The sequence below is a fragment of the Erpetoichthys calabaricus genome, chromosome 14, assembly GCF_900747795.2.
Source record: "Erpetoichthys calabaricus chromosome 14, fErpCal1.3, whole genome shotgun sequence".
NCBI lineage: Eukaryota > Metazoa > Chordata > Cladistia > Polypteriformes > Polypteridae > Erpetoichthys > Erpetoichthys calabaricus.
Window position 1 is genome coordinate 28,746,180 of NC_041407.2, and position 20,568 is coordinate 28,766,747.

A 20,568-nucleotide genomic window follows, 5' to 3' on the forward strand; every position below is an offset into this window, starting at 1 on the left:
CCTTTTTTTCTTTTTGTTAAACTCGAGTTATTTGTATGGAATGTTACTGGATTTTAATAAAGTCAATAAAATTAACAAAAAAATAAAAATAAGATCCTGGTCCATGCTGACACAACTGTGCCACGTAATTTCTGCTGATCTGTGAGCATCACCCATGTTGTGAATCTCCTGTTCTACTACATATCAAAGGAAGGTGTTGATCAAGGCCATTTATGAACATTGTCTTGTTCATAAAACTAATTTAAGATGACTTTTGTGTGACACAGGACATTATCATGCTAGATGTAGACATTAGTAGATGGGTAAAGTGTGGCCATGAAGGGATGCACATTTTCAGTAATAACATTCAAATAGGCCGTGGCATTCAAGTGATGACCCCAGCACCACCAGCCTGGACTTGTGACACAAGGTAGGTTGGATACATGGATTCATGTTGTTGGTGCCAATTCTAACCCTACAATGTGTGTGCCCCACCAGAAATCAATATTCATCAGACCAGGTTATGGTTTTTCCAGTTGTCAGCTGTCCAATTTTGGTGATTCTTGCCCACTGCAGGCTCAGTTTTTTGTTCTTGGCTGATGGGAGTGGGAGCAAACATTATCTTCTGCTGTTGTAGCCCATCCTCTTCAAGGTCGAGCGAGCTGTGCATTTTGAGATGCTTTTCTGCCCTCCACAGTTGTACAGAGTGGTTATTTTAGTTACTGTAGCCTTTCTGTCAGCTCGAACGAGTCTCCTATGACCGCTCTGATCAACAAGGCTTTTCCATCTGTTGAGCTGCAGCTCACTGGATATTTTTTTGCATCATTCTGAGTAAACTCTTGTGTGTGAAAATCTAAGAGGAAATGTAGTTACCGAAATGCTCAAACCAGCCTGTCTAGTACAAACAATTGCGCCATGGCAGAAACCTCGGAGGTCACATTTCTTCCCCCCATTTTAGAGATTGATGTGAATATTACGTGAAGCCCCTGACCTGTCTCTGCAGGATGTTATGCATTGTGCTGCTGCCACATGATTGGCCGATTAGATAATTGCATGGACAAGCAGGTGTACAGGTGTTCCTAATAATTTGCTCAGTGAGTGTAGACTACCGTACCTGTCTTATCCCCTCAGTTTCATAGATCAGTGTCTGTCTAGCTGCTTTCAGTAACATTTTCTGCACACACGATGCTGTCACAGAATGAGCAGCTATTTACATATAAAATGCAGGTAGGTGTACCTGATACATTAACTTCTACCTTAAATGAAACAAGTAACTCACTGCCCTATTTATAAATTCAATTTTCTGTCTTTTTATATTCATATTGCATTACTCATATTTGTTAGTATGAAGTGGTATCTTGCATATCTTTTTGATAAAAAAATATTCTAAATGTAGTCCTTTGTCTTCAGTTTATTACGTCCACACACAATCCAACCCAATGCATGAACAATGAGATAGTATGACTCAGTCGGAGGCCAGTCCTCCTCTCCTGCTGTATGACACAAACTCCAAACTACTATGTATTTACCGAGGCAGATTAATACTTAACACATTCAGCAATATAATATTCTTAAAACTGCTTTATCCAATTCAAGGTCATGGGAGTGCCTGAGCCTATCAAAGCAGCATTGAGCACAAGGCAGGAACCATTACATCAAGGCTCAGTCATGCATACAGTATGTCCACACTCACACAGGGACAAGTTAGAGCTGCCAGTTCATCAAATGTCCGCAGCTTAAAGATGTGGTTGGAAATCCAATGAGCCTGATGAAAGCTGCACAGCCAAAGCCTTGTGGCTCTGACCCCCGTGTTTTCACTATTTGAATAACCTTCAGTTTTTTTCCTTTTGACCGTTTATGCATACAAGGTTGAAATCAGTGTGAGATTAGCCTTTTAGTTTTGTCTTTTTCTTATAATAGTGAGACATATCTCCATTTTTGCATATATCAATTGCAAAAAAGGTCATATTATGCATGTGGAAATGAGCTCATGAATTTGACTCCATCCTTGTATTGATCTCATTTTATAAATCAGTAAATAACCGAGTAGCCCAGTAATCATTAGTTTCAAAGCTTGTAGTCAGTTACCAAGGCCACTTGGTTACATGGCCCCCAAGCTTATTGCTTGTAACATATAATAGCAGATGTCACAAGTGACTGAATAATTTACAGTATAAATGACTTGTGGAGTGGGGGGACATTTCCTTAGCCTAACAGTTTAAAGCAGAGGCGGAGAAGGAGTCTTAATTGATTTGGGGTTAGGGTGATGTCTAAGACTGCCACACTGCCATCAGTGAAAATCGATATTCTTTGGGGCTTCAGTGAAATTCAAATATGAGTACTTTATGGACGCAGTTGTATTTTGTGGCTCTCTATTTGCTTCGTTTTTTTTTCCAATTCTTTGCTTCACTGGCTAGCTTCAAAGCACAGTGAGAACTATATTTTCATGCTGGAGCCCGGCTGTCACAGTTTTGATTGTGGTGACCCAAAACCCAGAACACATAATCTCATTAATTTGTTTAATTGGCATCGTTGTTGAGCAGCAGATCCACACACCAAGCTGTCAAGCTCCTCTACTAAAGCCATCAATCAGTGTTGATAGCTGCAGCTGATAGCCATGCCAGTTAGATAGCCTGATGTTTTGTTTGGGGTCAACTGGATAGCAGTCCTGCCATCTAGGCACCTTGAATGTAGCTCCCTTGACACCTACGCTGTTTTGCCAAGCGTGTCTACTTCAGTCACTTTTTATTTATCGTCTCTTAGGCTCTGCGCTGCTGCCTTTTTACTGTCACTGCTGTCAGACTTAAGGGCCAGAAAATGTGTGCTATGTGGCAATTGTTTCCCAGTAATGATATATTTAGGCATTTCAGAAATAGTTCTGTATTTTTATTTCTCTATTTCCAGTTTGGGACAGCACGGTATTGATTGATCGTTTCTGCTACATCCTCTCACAGATTTAGCACCCTGGGTTTGAACCCCAAGCCAAGTCTCAGTCCGTATGGATTTTGCATGTTCTGCTGGTGCCGGTTTGGGTTATATTCGTTTATCCCCAATGAGGTGTGTGAGTTTTATGTTAGGTTAATTGGTTATTCCAAACTGGACCAGTGTACATGAGTAGGCCCTGTGGTGGACTGGCATGGCAATGTCCTGCCTTGTACCTTGAGACCCTCAGAGTTCTGAATTGGATTAAGTGGGTTTCAGAAGGTAATGTTATGTTACGATACTTATAATTTCCTTCAATTAAGAATTGCTGTCATGGAGACCTAAATTGGTTGTATACAATAACCTGAAGCTCCTCTGTGTTTTAGTTCCTGTTATTGTTACATGAAAAAACTTAAAGCTGGCTCAGAACATTCAGTGAACAAATAAGCATCAGTCAGTCCTTTGGCACTTTTCCCTCCTCAGCAGCTAACATCATTTTTGCCTGTTTGCATTGTTTTATCATCATATTGTCACAAGCTATCAAATCTTGCATCAGTTGTACATACTGTCATAGCGGCCTGTCTCATTTCCTTCCCTTGAACACCACATGGATTCAGAGACGCAGGCAGAAGCACAACACTGAGGCAGTCTTTATCCACACCTACAGCAAACACAAAGCAAATACCCAGAAAATCTTTAAGAAGTGCAAGAATTTCTGCAGGGGTAGGCAGCTAATCTGTTTACCCCTCATGCTCCTTGTGCCCTGACCCTTAAGGACCTTCTTGTTCCTCTTCATTTCCTTCTTGTCTTCAGAATGTGGCCAGTCTTGCTCCTTATCCCTATTCTCTTCCTCCCTGCTCTGAGCCTATCTGGCAGGGGGTGACTGTTCTACATCCCATTGTGGGGTTAACCTTTGGCCTTTCCTCCAAATTACTTAACACATTGACTGCTGGAATATTAATTATCAGGATACTGCAGTATAGGTCTATGCATGCAGTACTGTGCAAAAGTTTTAGGCAGGTGTGAAAAAATGCTGTAAAAAAAGAATGCTTTCAAAAATGGAAGTGTTAATCATTTATTTTCATCAAACAACAAAATGCAGTGAATGAACAAAAGAGAAATCTAAATCAAATCAATATTTGGTGTGACCACCCTTTGCTTTCAAAACAGCATCAATTCTTCTAGGTACACTTGCACACAATTTTTGAAGGAACTCGGCTGGTAGGTTGTTCCAAACATCTTGGAGAACTAACCACAGACCTTCTGTGGATGTAGGCTTCCTCACATCCTTCTGTCTCTTCATGTAATCCCAGACACACTCGATGATGTTGAGATCAGGGCTCTGTGGGGGCCATACCATCACTTCCAGGACTTCTTGTTCTTCTTTACGCTGAAGATAGTTCTTAATGACTTTGGCTGTATGTCTGGGGTCGTTGTCCTGCTGCAGAATAAATTTGGGGCCAATCATACGCCTCCCTGATGGTATTGCATGATGGATAAGTATCTGCCTGTATTTCTCAGCATTGAGAACACCATTAATCCTGACCAAATCTCCAACTCCATTTGCAGAAATGCAGCCCCAAACGTTCAAGGAACCTCCACCATGCTTCACTGTTGCCTGCAGACACTCATTATTGTACCGCTCTCCAGCCCTTCGACGAACAAACTGCCTTCTGCTACAGCCAAATTTTGACTCATCACTCCAGAGCACCTGCTGCCATTTTTCTGCACCCCAGTTCCTATGTTTTCATGCGTCACTTGGCCTTGTTTCCACGTCGGAGGTATGGCTTTTTGGCTGTAACTCTTCCATGAAGACCACTTCTGGCCAGACTTCTCCGGACAGTAGATGGGTGTACCTGGGTCCCACTGGTTTCTGCCAGTTCTGAGCTGATGGCACTGCTGGACATCTTCCGATTTCGAAGGGTAATAAGCTTGATGTGTCTTTCATCTGCTGCACTAAGTTTCTTTGGCTGACCACTGCGTCTATGATCCTCAACGTTGCCCGTTTCTTTGTGCTTCTTCAAAAGAGCTTGAACAGCACATCTTGAAACCCCAGTCTGCTTTGAAATCTGTGTCTGGGAGAGACCTTGCTGATGCAGTATAACTACCTTGTGTCTTGTTGCTGTGCTCAATCTTGCCATGACATGAAACTGTCTTCCACAACCTCACCTTGGTAGCAGAGTTTGGCTGTTCCTCACCCAGTTTTAAGCCTCCTACACAGCTGTTTCTGTTTCAGTTAATGACTGTGTTTCAACTTATGTGTGACATTGATGATCATTAGCACCTGTTTGGTAGAATTGGTTGATCACACACCTGACTAGAATCCTACAAAATCCCTGACTTTGTGCAAGTGGACCTATAAGAACTGATGCTGGTTTGAAGGCAAAAAGTAGTAACACCAAATATTGATTTGATTTAGATTTTTCTTTTGTTCACTCACATTGCATTTTGTAAATTGATAACAGTAAACAATCATTATTTATATTTCTGAAAGCATTCTTTGTTTACAGCATTTTTTCACACCTGCCTAAAACTTTTGCACAGTACTGTATATATTAAATAATACACTCTATCAAAACTTAGAAAAAATAAAAGGAAATGTATTGGAAAGCAACAGTTCTATTATGAACGATAACTGTTAAGAAACTTAATTTCTTTATTTTCACAAGCAATGTGGCTAAAAGTCTTCATTTGAATAAGAGTCCTTGAAACATGGTACCTCACAGAGTGCCAGTTTAGAAGAGCATGTGCCACAAATATAACACATTTCTTGTGCACTTGTTGCACACAACACATTTGGTAGTTGGTGACTGTTTGCACTTAGTGGGTGGCTGGCAGTTGGGATGACTCAGACATCTTGTGATGAAAAAAGGTCTTTGGGGAAAGACCAACACCTCATCCTGCTCTGCTTCATTATATGATGCATCAGTGCCAGAGCTTACAGGCTCCACATCATCCAATTGATTGCCACTATCTTCATCACTGTCATTATCATCAAAATATTCATCTTACAACAAATCTAGTTGTTTCAAAATATCCGCAACTTTATACCTTTCCTGCGACAACATAACTGTGGCCTGTCTATATTAAACACTATTTTCCGCAAGCTGTTGCTATCAGGGGAATAAAAAAAAATCTCTGGCTATCCACTAGATGGCAGCATTGTAGTAGATAACCGAGACGCTGCAGCAAAGAAGCTGACTGTGTCTATGGTGGCTGTATACTGTGGTATGAGTTCTCTCATATGTTGCATCCTGACAGGCACAGTGAGATACAGCTTAACTTGTACCTCTTGTCCAAAGAATTAAGGGACAGGGAAACGTCAAATCTACAGTATATGTGTAGTGGCTCTGTGTCACAGCACTTTCTTCTGGTACCTGTTTTCCCTACAACCCTAAGCCCAGATATTCTGTCTGTTTTGGGCTGCTTCTCCTTACAAATAAGCAGGAGATTTTCCGTAATCTATCACTAGAACTCCCTGAAGGTACTCAACACACGACCATGTCCACTGTACTCGAGGCTGCCAGTCAAAGCGATTTACACCACATGCACTTAAGAACAGGTAATCCACCTGATAAGCCAGCTTGGTCACAGCCAGTATTTGGATCTAGACCATCTAGGAAAAGCTGCCTGTAAAATGTGTTAATGAAGCCATCAGGGGGCACTTACCCTGTGGTCTATGTGTGGATCCCAATGCCCCAGTGCAGTGACAGGGACACACTTCTCTAAAATTTGGCGCTATCCTTCGAATGAGCCAAAAACAACGAGGCCCTGATTCTCTATGATCATAAAAGTTCCCTGCGCATTCAATAAAAGTTGGATGTACCCCCAGTGTCCTTCAATGGCATGGTCATTCTTGCCCCTAACCCTGTTCCTTATTGAGTAACTGTCTCTCATCCCATCAGCACCTAGTAGCTAATGTGTAGCGAGCATACTGACGCAAGAATGGCTGCCGTTGTATCGTTCAGGTGGATGCTGCCCATTGATGGTGACTGAAGTGGCTCCCGACTGTCTGTGTAAAGCACATTGAATAGGTTAATTCAGCGGGTTGGAAAATGGATGGATGGATGGAGAAGTGCTACATTAATGGAATTAGTTCATTTTTATTCCTATTTGGGTATTCAAGTCATTTACTCCATTCAGTAAAAAGATCTGAATTACTGATTCAATCATCTATTTTACTGAATAACTCAGTCCTTCCACCAAACACTCCAAAAGCCCCCGCCAGTCTTGCACTGCAACATGGCTAAAACAAAAAATCAGAATCAGCAGAGAATACTCAGTGGCTCGCTTCAACCAGCTTCTTACATAGAACCTGTTTATTTACTAATAAAGTGAAAACAGATGTCAAATTGCAATCTCTTGGCACCAAATGTCATGTTTAAGGTCCCCGCGAGACGCTCCGTGGACAATCTCTTTCATCTTGTGGGTCTTTTAAGTATCTTCCAAGAAAATCACATCTTGTCTCCCTGGTCTCCCTTCCACCAAGATTTTTTTTTATAATAGATGGATATTTTCATCTTGATTTTCATTCTACTTTTCCAGGTGTTCTAATTGTTTAATTAATCCATTATTTACTAATTATTGGGTCTGATGCTAAACTAGTTGCAGCCTTTGATTATTCAGTGTTGTTTGCCAGCATGTCTGCTCTGCTCGTTTTTAATTGTCATTAATAAGATACAACAAAGGGGGAAAACTGCACAGAGAAAGCACAAAATATAATGAAATCAACAAAAGAGAGTTAAGCATTTAAATCTCTAAAAAAAGTAGAAATGTTTCTAAATGTCTTATAAATGTAAAAATCATGCTGCTGTCCTTTTCTGGATGTGGAATAAAAGAAAAATAATACCAGCTAATTAAATGACATCAGTGCTGTCAGGTGTTGTCACTGATTATGAATCTGGTTGAAATAAAAACCTGCAGCCACAGTGGGTCCCCAGCAGTGATGGGAAAATGAAGCCCCGTGAAGCTTTGAGGCTTTCTTTTTATATTTGTGCCGAAAAAGATTCAAAGCTTTGAAGCCTCAGCCCCAGTATGAACAGCGACATCTGGTGGTTAACTGAGGTCAAGGCAAGCTCTCAAGAGCGCAAGTGAAGCAGCACTCACTGTTTCAGTCTCATGTCACCAGTAAAAGGTCAAAAAAGTCTGTGTTCATTTTATTCTGCTAAGGTCCTTGTCCATTTATACTATTTAATGACTACACAGTCATTAGACATTAAATAATGAATTTATTTCTTAGAAGAGACTTTGGCACTGTAACAGAAGTAAGTGTTCTGTGTCACATCTAAATCAAGAGGATAGTAGTATAATGGCAGACTTAATGTGTAAACACGCTCATCCAAACACAAGACACAATCCAGGTTCAGTTTAAGAACAAATATAACTTGGTTTGAGTTTGATGGCTAAAATGTCTGAAGGTTCATTTCAAGCAGATTTAGCATTTAGAAAAAACCCCTAAAAAAAAAAAAAAGTTTGAAATCCAAAACACTGGATTAAAAATTCATACCAGAGATATTTCCTGCTGCAGCTTTACAAGTGGTGATGGGGTTTGGATGAAGTTCTTGTTTTGTTTAGCCTTTTCATTTCTTTTTATAAGTTAAGTTTTATTTACCAGTTGTTTAGGGAATAATATGGTACATAAGGAATGCCAATAAACAGAAGTGAGGTGACAAAGGGATTTTTCTTCACATGTTTTTATTCAAAAATAATATCTTTTCTACTGTGGCAGGCTTCAGTTGGCTCCTCTTCTGGCTCACCACTTCCCCAGCTTTGGAAAATATTCTTTCACATGGAAGTGATGATACTGGAATGCATAGATAGTTTGAGGCCAATTTCCACAATGTAAAAGAAAGTGTCCAGTATGTGAGGGGGGTTCTCTGATCTTGCCAGGTGTGGCTCTCTCATATACCTATGAGACAGTAAGAAAAGTTACGTATGATGGAAAAAGATAATGTAACTTTCAGCAGTACTGGGTAAATCTACAGCAGGGGTAGGCAACGTCGGTCCTGGAGTGCCACAGTATGTGCAGGTTTTTGTTCCAACCCAGTTCCTTAACGAGAACTCAATTATTGCTGATGAAGCACATATTGCTTAAGTGACATTTTAATGCTTCATTTTAGTGGTCTCGCTTGTTAAGGTTCCCCAACCTTAATTGCTTATTTCAATCTTAAACTGCTGCATTCAGTGTTTTAATTGCTCCTTATTAGCAATAAGATGTAAAAGACAAAGCAGCCAGCAGTTCTCCAGCTAGCTTTTTTCCAATTACATCTGTGTGTGTTCATCATGCACGGTTTGATTTAATAAAACACTTAATAGAAAAATGTGACAGACTGAAAATGATCTGTTTTAGGCTTCAAATCATTTGGATGATATCCTTGGAAAGGAAAAAAATCTACGATATAAAAGCCTTACATTGCACAGACTAACAAGCCATAAAATTAAATAAGGTCTGAGATTGGCAATGATTGGTTTCTAATTAAGCAATTGGGTTGGAATGAAAACCTGTAGCCACTGCGACTCACCAGGACCGACATTGCCTACCCCTGTTTTACATCTTATTGCTAATAAGGAGCAATTAAAACACTGAATGCAGCAGTTTAAGATTGAAATAAGCAATTAAGGTTGGAGAACCTTAACAAGCGAGACCACTAAAATGAAGCATTAAAATGTCACTTAAGCAATATGTGCTTCATCAGCAATAATTGAGTTCTCGTTAAGGAACTGGGCTGGAACAAAAACCTGCACATACTGTGGCACTCCAGGACCGACGTTGCCTACCCCTGATCTACAACATGCAGTGCCTCTGGATTTCCACCATGGCACTGGCAGATGCACTGCTTATGTTTTGTTGAGATTCTACATGACTGTTCAACAAGGCCCACAAGTTGTAGTTTTCACTGGCTGATGTAGTTGTTTGCTGTGTTAACTCAACAACTTCTGGGGTCTCATGGCTCATAAGGTCAGCACACTCCTGTGTCAGCCTTTCTACAGCCGCCTGGGCATTACTTTAAAACGAGGATCCAATTTTGTGGCCAAAGACAGGGAGGTAACTTTTTCGAGGTTACTGAATTTGTCATGCAAGTTGTTCTTTAACATATTGGCTAGTGTAGCACCGATTCCATGACCTATTTGGGAACACTGTCCTGCAATGATATGCTTAAGCATCTTTATAAGGGGAAATGCCTTGGACCCCAACACCTGCCTGTCCTCAGAGCGCATTATTGTTGCCTGATTAAATGGCCTAAGAACTGACAGACATTGATTTACTGCCTCATATTCTTCAGCACTGAAAGGTGTTATATCAGTGTTCAGAGATGCCAGGGCTCTTGAGGACTCTGCCAGTATTTTTGCAATGTATAAAAATATTTTACAGTCCATCCCTTTCAAAGATCCAAGAGGCCAATGGGAAAAGGATCTCTCACTCAACACATCAGAAAAGGAGTGGAGGTAGCAATGCAGAGAATTCACTCGAGCTCCATATGTGCAAAGCATACAATTATTCAGCTCAAAATTATATATTGAGCACATTTGTCTCGCTTGAAATTGTCCAAAATGTTTCCAGGGCAAGATCCAACCTGTGAACACTGCAATCAAGTTCCAGCCTCACTGGGTCACATGTTTTAGGTCTGCACCAAATTAACATCATTCTGGACCAAAATCTTTAAATGCCTCTCAGACAGCCTTGGTGTCCCAATCCCTCCTAATCCACTAACAGCTGTGTTTGGTGTTCTTCTAGATGGGCTTAAAGTAGAGAAGGACAAACAAACTGTGATTTCCTTCACTACACTATTGGCACACAGACTTATTTTGTTAAACTGGAAGAATCCTAACTCTCCTCTTTTAAGTCAGTGGGTAACTGATGTTTTATATTATTTGAAATAGGAAAAAATCAAATTCTGACTTAGAGGATCAGTGCAGAACTTCTTCAAAACCTGGAAGGGTCTAATTAATAGTATTTTAGAATAAGCTCTTAAAGCACTGAGGAAGCAGATTCTCTCCCTATTTCTTTTTCTTCTCCATTTATCTGTATCCACCTATTAAACTCTTCAATTTATTTATTTCTACTATTTTTAAGTTTTAGTCTGTTGGCCATTACTATTTGTATGGAATGATTACAATAAAATTAAAATTGAAAAAAAAAAAAAGAGAGAGAGATACCAGGGCTGACCCCAATGGTCCTTTCTGCTCATATAGGCATTGAAACATCCCAAAGGTGGTGTTCCATTGAGTGTCCACCTCTTGCACAAGCTTCATTTGATGCATACATTTCCTTTGCAGTTGAGCTTGATTTGAAGTGTCCCACAATTTTGCAGGCCCTGCTGCGCATATCTTCCAGCTCTGGGGTTTGGGAAAGGGATTTCCTCACAACAAGGTTTAGCATGTGTGCAAAGCAGTAAATGTGTCTACAGTTCAGCTGATTTACACTAGCTACAACGTTGTGGGCCCCATCAGTGACCATGCCACTGACTTTGGCCATTAACTTAGCAGTAACTTCAGCTATATGAGCTGCTGAGCGGGTCAGGGGAAAGTGTTGTACCCCTGAAAGTACAGTTACCAAATCTAGGCTCTCAGTTGCATAGTGGCATGTACCAGTGAAATATGCATTCATGTTAATGGATGTCCACATGTCTGATGTCAAGCTGGTTTACTTCAGCCATGGCCTTCTCTCTGGTGGTGTTATATCTTGCTTCCGCCATTGCCTTCCCAGCTTTTTTATTCGGAATGGTGTAAGATGGATCCTGGATTTTAACAAAGTGTATAAATCCTTTGTCCTCAACCATGGATAAAGGCTGGCAATCCTTTACTATCATGTTCATTAAGGTCTCATCCAACCTCTGTTTTCTGGACACTGTGTGGGAGACAAAGTCATGTATCTGTTAGGTTCCTTTATGTTTTGATGAATTTATTGACATTTTATTAATATGTATATTTTAATTGTTAGGTATATTTATATATACAAATTTTATCCTGATTTGGAGAAATAATTAGCTTACTGTCAGGATTTCCAGCAACAACAGGGTTGCCAGTTTGCTGTGCTGGACTATCATCATGCCTGGCACGCAGGTGTCTCAACATGGGTGACGTGTTGTTCTTGTAAGACAACTCTTGCGTGCACAGCAAACACCGCACCTACACAGAATTGTATCATTGAGACACGATAATTTTATCATTTCATTTAATAGTGTAAGAATAAGATTCTAGTCAAAACATTAAATGTAGACCATAAGGAGGCAACATATTCTGCCTTATTCAGTGGTATGAGATCAAAGTGCTCCCAAAACTTTGAACGCCATTTTCCACTGTTTGGTCTGTCACCAAAGCTCTCCAAATCTCTCTCTCCTCACAACCCAACACTGTTGAATGAGAATGATGCATTGTATGTATGCTACTTGTTAATTTAGCGCCAAAGCTTTTAAACCGACGAAACGCCGTCAAACCAATAAAGAGCGCTGTGAAGCACTGGGTCACGTGACAGCTGTGTTTTGACACAAACTCCAACCCAGTGACTCGACTCACTACACTTCAGATTGACTGACAGAAGTTTTGACGCTTCGCTATCATTTTCCCACCTCTAGTCCCCAGGACCGAGTTTGGGGAGCACTGCTCTAGAACAAGGTGAAGATGAGAGAGGGAAAGGAGAACACTTGTGATGCTCTTAACTTTTTCAAGTGCTGTTCACACTTGTTCAACAATATATTCTGAATAGCAGTGAGAGTCCACCCAGAAAGAGTAGGTAAGTGAAGCTACAGAAGAATATTATGATAAGGATTTAAACATGCACTGGAGTGCACATTCTGTATGCTGGTCTGGGTATTTTGGATGATACAGCGTGTGGTGGTTGCAGATACGTGCTATCAGCGCCAGCGATTAAAAGCCAGAAGTCTGTATGACCATCAGCATCAAGTGACTCCGTGAGAACCCGAACTACAAAGAGGACTATTTCATTTATGTTAGGTAGAATGCCCAGAGGGGACTGGGCGGTCTCGTGGCCTGGAACCCCTACAGATTTTATTTTTTTCTCCAGCCTTCTGGAGTTTTTTTTTGTTTTTTCTGTCCACCCTTGCCATCGGACCTTACTCCTTTCTATGTTAACTAATGTTGTCTTATTTTAATTTCTTATTTTGTCTTTTATTTTTCTTCTCTTCATTATGTAAAGCACTTTGAGCTACTTTTTGTATGAAAATGTGCTATATAAATAAATGTTGTTGTTGTTGTTGTTGTTGTACTCCTACCGTCAGTACACCACCAGCAAAGAAAATGGCGGCACAATCTTCCTTCTATTTTTGGTTATCAGGTGATGAACACAGTAACACACAGCAGCAGTTCTGTACTGAAGCTAGAGCAAGTGACTCCGGGGTCCAGTGCAGTCACAATTTTTGTAATTTAATTGTTCATTTATATACAGAGAAATGGTGAAGTGCATGTTATGTTGGCTAGCAACTCTAAAGTGGTTCAGTGTGAATAAGTTTGTGTATGTTCATAAGTCTGCTTTGGAATAGCATGACATCTCATTCAGAATTCCTGTCTTACAGTAACTGCTGTCAGGGTAGACGCTGGGTCTTGTGATAACAAGGGCACAAAATGATGAAAAGGGAGAACAGGCCTCAAGAAATGTGGGAACCAGACCAGGACTTCACTCAGTCAGCCTCAGAAATAGGCCTCACTTTAAAAGTAAAAATGCCCTTCACCGGAGCAGATAAGAGAAAACCTCTGGCTTGAAATGGAGAATAAAGTGCCTCATATTTGTAGGATTTAATAAAATAAACAAAAAAAAGTAAGCCTAAATAAACAACCTACAACAAACACGTCCAATCCACAATCCTGGGACTAAATCCAAAAACAACAGGAATAATCCACAAAACCAGAAAATCCAAACCATACTTGCAACAGGCACTAGAGTCCATAAACCACAACTCACAAAAGTATTCTACCAGATCAGTCTCCTCACCCTCAGTTTAAAAGTTAAGGGTGGTCCCTAGTGGTGACGTCAGGATGGACACAGCTGTTGGGGTTCTACCCACAGACCATAAACAACATAATCAAAGAGCATGTAAACAAAATACTTACGAAGTAAACATTGCAATATAAAAGGAAAAGAGCCAAAAAAATGGAACTAATAGATAGATAGATAGATAGATACTTTATTAATCCCAATGGGAAATTCATAGCAAAAGATGTCAACTTATTTTTAAATAAAAATATTAACTAAACAAGAAATAAGTTTAAACCGGATCATAAGCCTGTGTGAACCCCATCACCGGGTCCCCACAATGCTAAACTGGACAATTGCATTAAGGTGTAGATGTGGATAAACACCAAGAGGTTCTGTTTTGTACATCATGCAGTAACAGTCGGCTAAGCCTAGTTTTGTGGTCTCTTTTTAAACTAGAAATCACATTTTACCTCTAAAATATGCAATCACAAATATCCTCAGTAGACTATAGTGTGTGTGAAAAGGAAGAGAGAAACCAAATGTGTGGCACACAAGTGTGACAGTGTGGGATTAACTCTGTGAGTTATGGCAGCTGCTAACTAGGCAGCTCAATGGCCATACAACTTTGGGGTGGGGTAAATATAACAGCTGCTGCCCCCCACGTGCTCATGGCACCCACATATCCATTCTGAATGTAATAGCTAGTGAAATGTGGAAACAAAAACTTTGCTATTCATCTTGACTGTTCCAAAGCAGTTTCTAAACATTATCTATTAACCTTCATAGAAATATTTTTTCTAAACATGTGGCTGAGATTCCACACTCTGTGTCTTTCCATGTGGTTGGTAGGCATGAGACATAATTTTGTTGTAATGAATTTTATATACCAGTATTTGGACGAGTACAGCAAATCATAGCATTGTTTCATAGAAGCACCAGTACATCCATGGGCTTGTTTTCAAATTGATTGAGATTGCCGAAAACACAAATTTATCATCATATTGGAACAGTTCTCATCATGTGCTGAAATGCTACTGGGAGCAGCAAGCTGTAGTTACTGCAGCCCTCAAGAGCCAGTGATGTGAGAATGAGTGCTCGAGGCATCGATAAACTGATCACTGATACTGATGCAGACATAGAGGTGAAATCATACAGCAGCACACTGTGGATTACACTCATGGCAGAGAGAAAGCAGCCAAATTCCCAGTGCCTGCTCCTCTGGTCAAGTCAGCATCTGCCCCTGCTATGTCCGTGTCCAGTGAGCGTTACAGGGGCTGCAGGGGATGTTTTCACAGCGGAGAGGTCACAGCCTCATGCAGAGGGTCATTACTCTCATTTTTCTTAAAAGGTAATAGAACATTATAAGTTCTTCCACGGATATAGTCAGGATTCACATCTAACAGGTCAGGGAGGCATTCAAGCAGAAAATAAAAGGACAGCCATTGCCAGAGCCGTGTTTCATGTTAACTAAGTTTAAATTTGGATGTGTTTGCACTGCAGTAACTTTAAAAATATGAGTTTATAGGATCATTATTGTCACGTATTCAGAGTTCTACCTACATGTGCTAATTAACACCCAACACATCATGTATTACTGAAGTGCAAATATTGTATGCTAATATTTAAGATTATTTTAACAAAAAAAACGTTTATAGAAATGCATATTTAAACTTGTGTATGTGCACACTGATTTTAAGTTATGATGCAGTATTTTGATTTATGACGGTCAAATAATAATTCACACTAAACATAGAGTCCATTTTTTAATGTAAACTAGTAACACTCGGACCTGTGTATTCAAAAAAAGATGGTCCCCGATCTCGTGACACACAGCACCGCAGGTCACTCCGCTCAGGTTGCTGCAACGTCCTCCATTGCCATCCAGTATCAGTCTGGCCATTTGCCTGATAGACATGCCACATGCTCATGTGGCTGCGGTTTTCTTTTCAGTTAGGTCATTTTGTCGTGTACGACTTTCTGTTATGTTCAGAGTGTATGACTGCTGCTTGTGATGAATGTGATCGATCAATCAGTCAAACTGCACAATGTGCTTCACGGTCACCATTGCTCGCTGTAGTGCCTTTGCTCTTAGCAGTGCTGCGTGCCCCACTGGGCTTTTGCTGTCAGCGGCCTACGCTGCTGTGCTTTTCCTGTCAGGCGTGGCATGGAGCCACATCACCGCTCGCCATGAAGCCCAATTTCGTGGCCGAGATAGCCAGGACACCCAATTCATTGGTTATGTTACACGTACCATGTCATAAGTTGTTGATTGAGACCCAGATCAAGGTTCAAGGAGTTCACAAGACACCCCTTAGCATTTTACATATATAGATTTCATATTGTGGGAATATTATATTGTGATGACTGATTTACAATATGAATTGTATTGTGGTAGACAGTAGGACTTTAGGGACCTTCAAAACTTGACTTGATTTTGTTTAGAGGAATTAATTAGATTTGACTGGTTAGCTTTGTTGGGCTCAATGGCCATTTCTTCTCTGAATCTTTCTAATGTATTGTGGGCAAAGTGTCATGCCTAGTTCTTGGTGTGCTCTCCCACTGTCCATGAGGTTTTTCACAGCTTTTCTTGAACATCCTAAAGACACGAGAGTTAGGCTGACTGGTAACTCTAAACAGGGGTGTGTGAGTAGGCCTCTGGTGGACTGTTTACTTTCTTCCACTCAAGTGCTGTTAGAAAGTGCTCACCCCAACCTCATAAAGTGCTCACCCCAACCTCATAAAGTGCTCACCCCAACCTTGTAGTATTAGGTTGACCTTGCGGCCCTAAATTTGACGTACTGGGTGTGAATATTCTGTTTCTGTGAATTTGTTCTTCATCCTTCTGTAAGACTTTGGTTCACATGTGAGATAACAGACACTAAATACTGGCTAAATGAACAGCTAGAATCAAAGATTCTTTATAAATGTGGCAACAAGAGACATCTTGTTACAACAAATTGTATTCATTTGAATAACTTACAACAACGAGAATATTGCACGCCCCAAGCAGATGGCCTGACATTAATTCAAAACCTCACTGCATTCATTTTTTCTGCTACAGGAAAAGGAGAGCCATTTTCCCCAGTCTCCATATGTATATTACTCACACATCTTGTGCCACTGGCGCTTATGACCCGACTGTCTGCAAATCCTTAATTTTGTACAATGAGGGGTCCGGCACACTGTAGTCTTTTATTTCCAATCTTACCTGTAACCTTGTTATAAAAACAATATACAGAGCTGACCGCCAACACCTTTGAGATCTGCAGAGTGCAATTTCTGAATTTTCTGTTATTGGTGACAACCTCATTTAATCTGTTTTAACCCACAGAGCCAATGCGGGCATTGAAGGGTCTGACAGCCTCGGAAATTGACTCTCGGCAGCTGACTCTACAGTGGGAACCTGTGGCCTTCAATCTCACCAGATGCCACACTTACTCAGTTTCTTTGTGCTACCGCTATGGAACAGGCATCAGTGGGCATAACAGAACTGTACGGGAGTGCCTAGCAGTGGAGCATAATTCATCCCAGTTTACGCTCCGCAATCTGCCCCCTTACCGTGCCATCCATGTTCAGCTGGTCCTCTCTAATCCTGAAGGCAAGAAAGAAGGAAAGGAGGTTACCTTCCAGACAGATGAAGACTGTAAGTATCTGCTTTATTGTACTTGAGAAAAGTAGTTGCCATGTTGAATAATATTTTATGTGGTGATTTTGCTGTTCAAAAAGCCCTTAAGAGTAGTCGTGCCCTGGAATGATATAAATTATGGTGTGGCATTTGTACATATAGGTGAGCTAAAATTAGATCTACATTATTCAGTAAAGAAGTTACCACAAATAACAGGCATTAACCTTCTGATCTGAAACAACAGAGATGAACACTTGCCTTAAAATAGGAGCAAATCTATGCAGCTGACATAGAAAAATAGCATTTATCTTACAAGTGATGTACTTTTGGTCATACCCTGAATTTCATTTTACAGGAACTGAGCATCAAACATTCAGGAAAATGAAATTGTATTTGGTTTATTCCTTCTTGACTGCCATGGTGGCACAGTGGTTAGCACTGCTGCCTCATTCATGCAGTCACTCCTGTGACTGGGCACTTTTCGTGTTCGGTCTGTACGTTTCTCCCTGTGTCTGTGAGCGTTTTTATCTAGGAACTTGAGTTTTTGTTCCATACCCCAAAGAAGTGCATGTTAGGTTAATTGCCGACTTTAAATTGTCCCCATGCAAGTAAGGCTGTATGTCGAAGTGGACAATGTAGTGGGTTATCACCCAGTACAGGGATAGTTCCTACCATGTGCTCAGTACTGCCAAGACAGACTTTAGAGTTGGACCTGTAATTGGTCTAAGCCACTTTGAGAAAGTTCCTTCTTTTTTCTACTACTTATCTGGTCTGTGTCATGGGGGCAGCAGTCTAAGTAAAGATGCCCAGATTTTCCTTTTCCTCGCCACCTCATCATACAGGATACCAAGATGTTCCCAGGCCAACATGCCCTAACTCTGCCTCATTCTCCTCCTGGCTGGACAGGCCTAAACAGGGTGCCATTCTCATCTGATGTCTGAGCTTTGAAAGCAGGGGAGTAGCAGCTCTAATTTGAACTTTTCCCAAATGTCTGCTGTCCTCACCTATGTTTCTAAGGCTGAGCCCAGACACCCTGTGAAGGAAGCTCCTTTCCTCTGCTTGTATCTGCGGTCTAGTTCTTTAAGGCACTACTCAAAGTTTGTGACAGTTCGTGAGGGCAGAGACATAGATGGACCGGTGAACTGAGAGCTTTGACTTTCTGCTCAGCTCTCTCTTCATCTTGACTGACATAACTGTGGATGCCACTCTGATCTACGGAAATTTATGTTGTGAACTCTTCTGGATGAGCAATTAATGTGCACCAAAAATGGGTTATGGCCTTGGATAACAATTGATGTTTCTAATTTAAAAGTAGTCCATCTGCCTGCATGGTGGAAATGCAGCCTGAGGTTGTTCCTCTACCATAAAGCAGCAACAATGAAAAGACAAAATCTTTTAAGTGTGTGAGAGGTTTGCTGTAGACACACAGCCCAGGCTTAGAAGGCCTAATGGAATTAAATGTCAAAATTGAAGCAGCTGTCTCGCCAAAAAAACGAATTACAGTAATTGTCTGATTAAAATAAATGTGTATGTGCCCTTGAGTAGGGATTCTGGCTCTTGCTCTAACATCTCTTATGCCTCAATAAACTCTGGAGCTTTTTGGTTATACAGCACCATGAAAAGTATTTGTCCTTTCCTGATTATAGATTGTTGACACTCAATGTTTTCAAGTCTTCAATGAAGATCTAATATTAGATAAAGAACAACAGAGTGGACAAATCACAGTTTTTTTTCTTCTTATTTCTTTAATCTTGTAAGTAAAGTTATCCAACACTAACTAGCACTGTGTGAGTAAATAATTTCCCCCCAGCTACATCAGTGCAGTTCATCTGATTATCACAGCCAGCTCAATATAATTGTCCAAAGGGTTGACGCAAGCCGAGGTGTCTTAGGAAGCGATGAAATAAAGCTGAGGATTCAGAAACACCTGTGACGCCAATTGTTCAAAACAATGTGGTGTCCTGAAATGAGGGGACCATGTAGAAAAAGTGTTATCATTTGTACATGGTAAGACCAAAGTGTATGCAAATCCCCTTAAATGAAAGTCTGCCATGTGCACTTTAATCACGTCTGAATTGTTTGATTTGTAATTTTAAACTGTGGAGCAGAATGGTTAATTAAGGAAAAAAGTGTCTTTGTTGCAAACATTACAGGGGGCACTGTAGCTCATGAGATGCCTATAGTTAAGAATGAGAAGATAAATTGACAACTCTTTCCAGGAACATAGAGGAACCTCCGCTTCCTACCGCCCGGTACAAAGTTTGCAGCACTACCACCACCTCACCAACTCAAATGCCATTCTTTTGACCCTTGCTTGGAACCAGAATGCAAAATTACTTGCATTTTTCCATTTCGAGCGGTTATTGTACCTGTCCCTCCAGTGATGAGATGTTTTCTGGGAGATGCACCTTGACATTCTGTCAATAAAGGTTGCTAACAAGCGGGGAGACAGTGCGCTGTTAGAGACTTAATACTAACAAATGCATATGCAACAGTAGCTCAAAAAATGCAAAAATCTAAAATGGACATCCCAGAACACCATATAGGGCGGAGTGGTGGCTCTGAGGCTAGAGATCTGCACTGGCAATCGGAAAGATTGCCGGTTCGAATCCCGTCAATGCCAATAGGGACTCCGCTCTGTTGGGCCCTTAAGCAAGGCCCTTAACCTGCAATTGCTGAGCGCTTTGAGTAGTGAGAAAAGCGCTATATAAATGCAAAAAAATATTATTATTAATTATATTATAGCAATTTTGCACAGAAGATACACTAATAAGTGCAGTCATAAATCTTCAGGGGCCTCATGTATAAACAATGCGTACACACAAAAATGTTGCCACTTACTGAATTTTTACGGCAGCCTCGCACCATACGTACGCACATTTCTGCTCGGTTTTGCAAACAGGTGGCACCCAGCAGCAAAGCAGTGCAACGGTTTCTGTGTGATTTCCCTTCTTTTTTAGATTCACATCCATGATGCAGGCTATATCAAGTATGCCGAAATTAATTGCATATCATTTACAAATTTAATTCACTTGGTTTTAATCAATCAGTAAAAATATACTGTAATGGTGCACAGAGTGACCAAACTATTCCAACTACCATAGCTGCT

General features: G+C 40.7%; 1 protein-coding gene across 4 annotated transcripts in view; it reads left to right on the top strand.

Moving 5' to 3' along the window:
* Positions 1-20,568, top strand: part of LOC114664826 (receptor-type tyrosine-protein phosphatase U-like) — a 1,094,815-nt gene that overhangs the window by 796,818 nt on the left and 277,429 nt on the right. For all 4 annotated transcript variants that reach the window (XM_028819112.2, XM_028819113.2, XM_028819114.2 and 1 more), the window contains exon 8: positions 17,166-17,477. In XM_028819112.2, the coding sequence (XP_028674945.1) occupies positions 17,166-17,477 (312 nt within the window). The remainder of the gene's footprint in view (positions 1-17,165; positions 17,478-20,568) is intronic.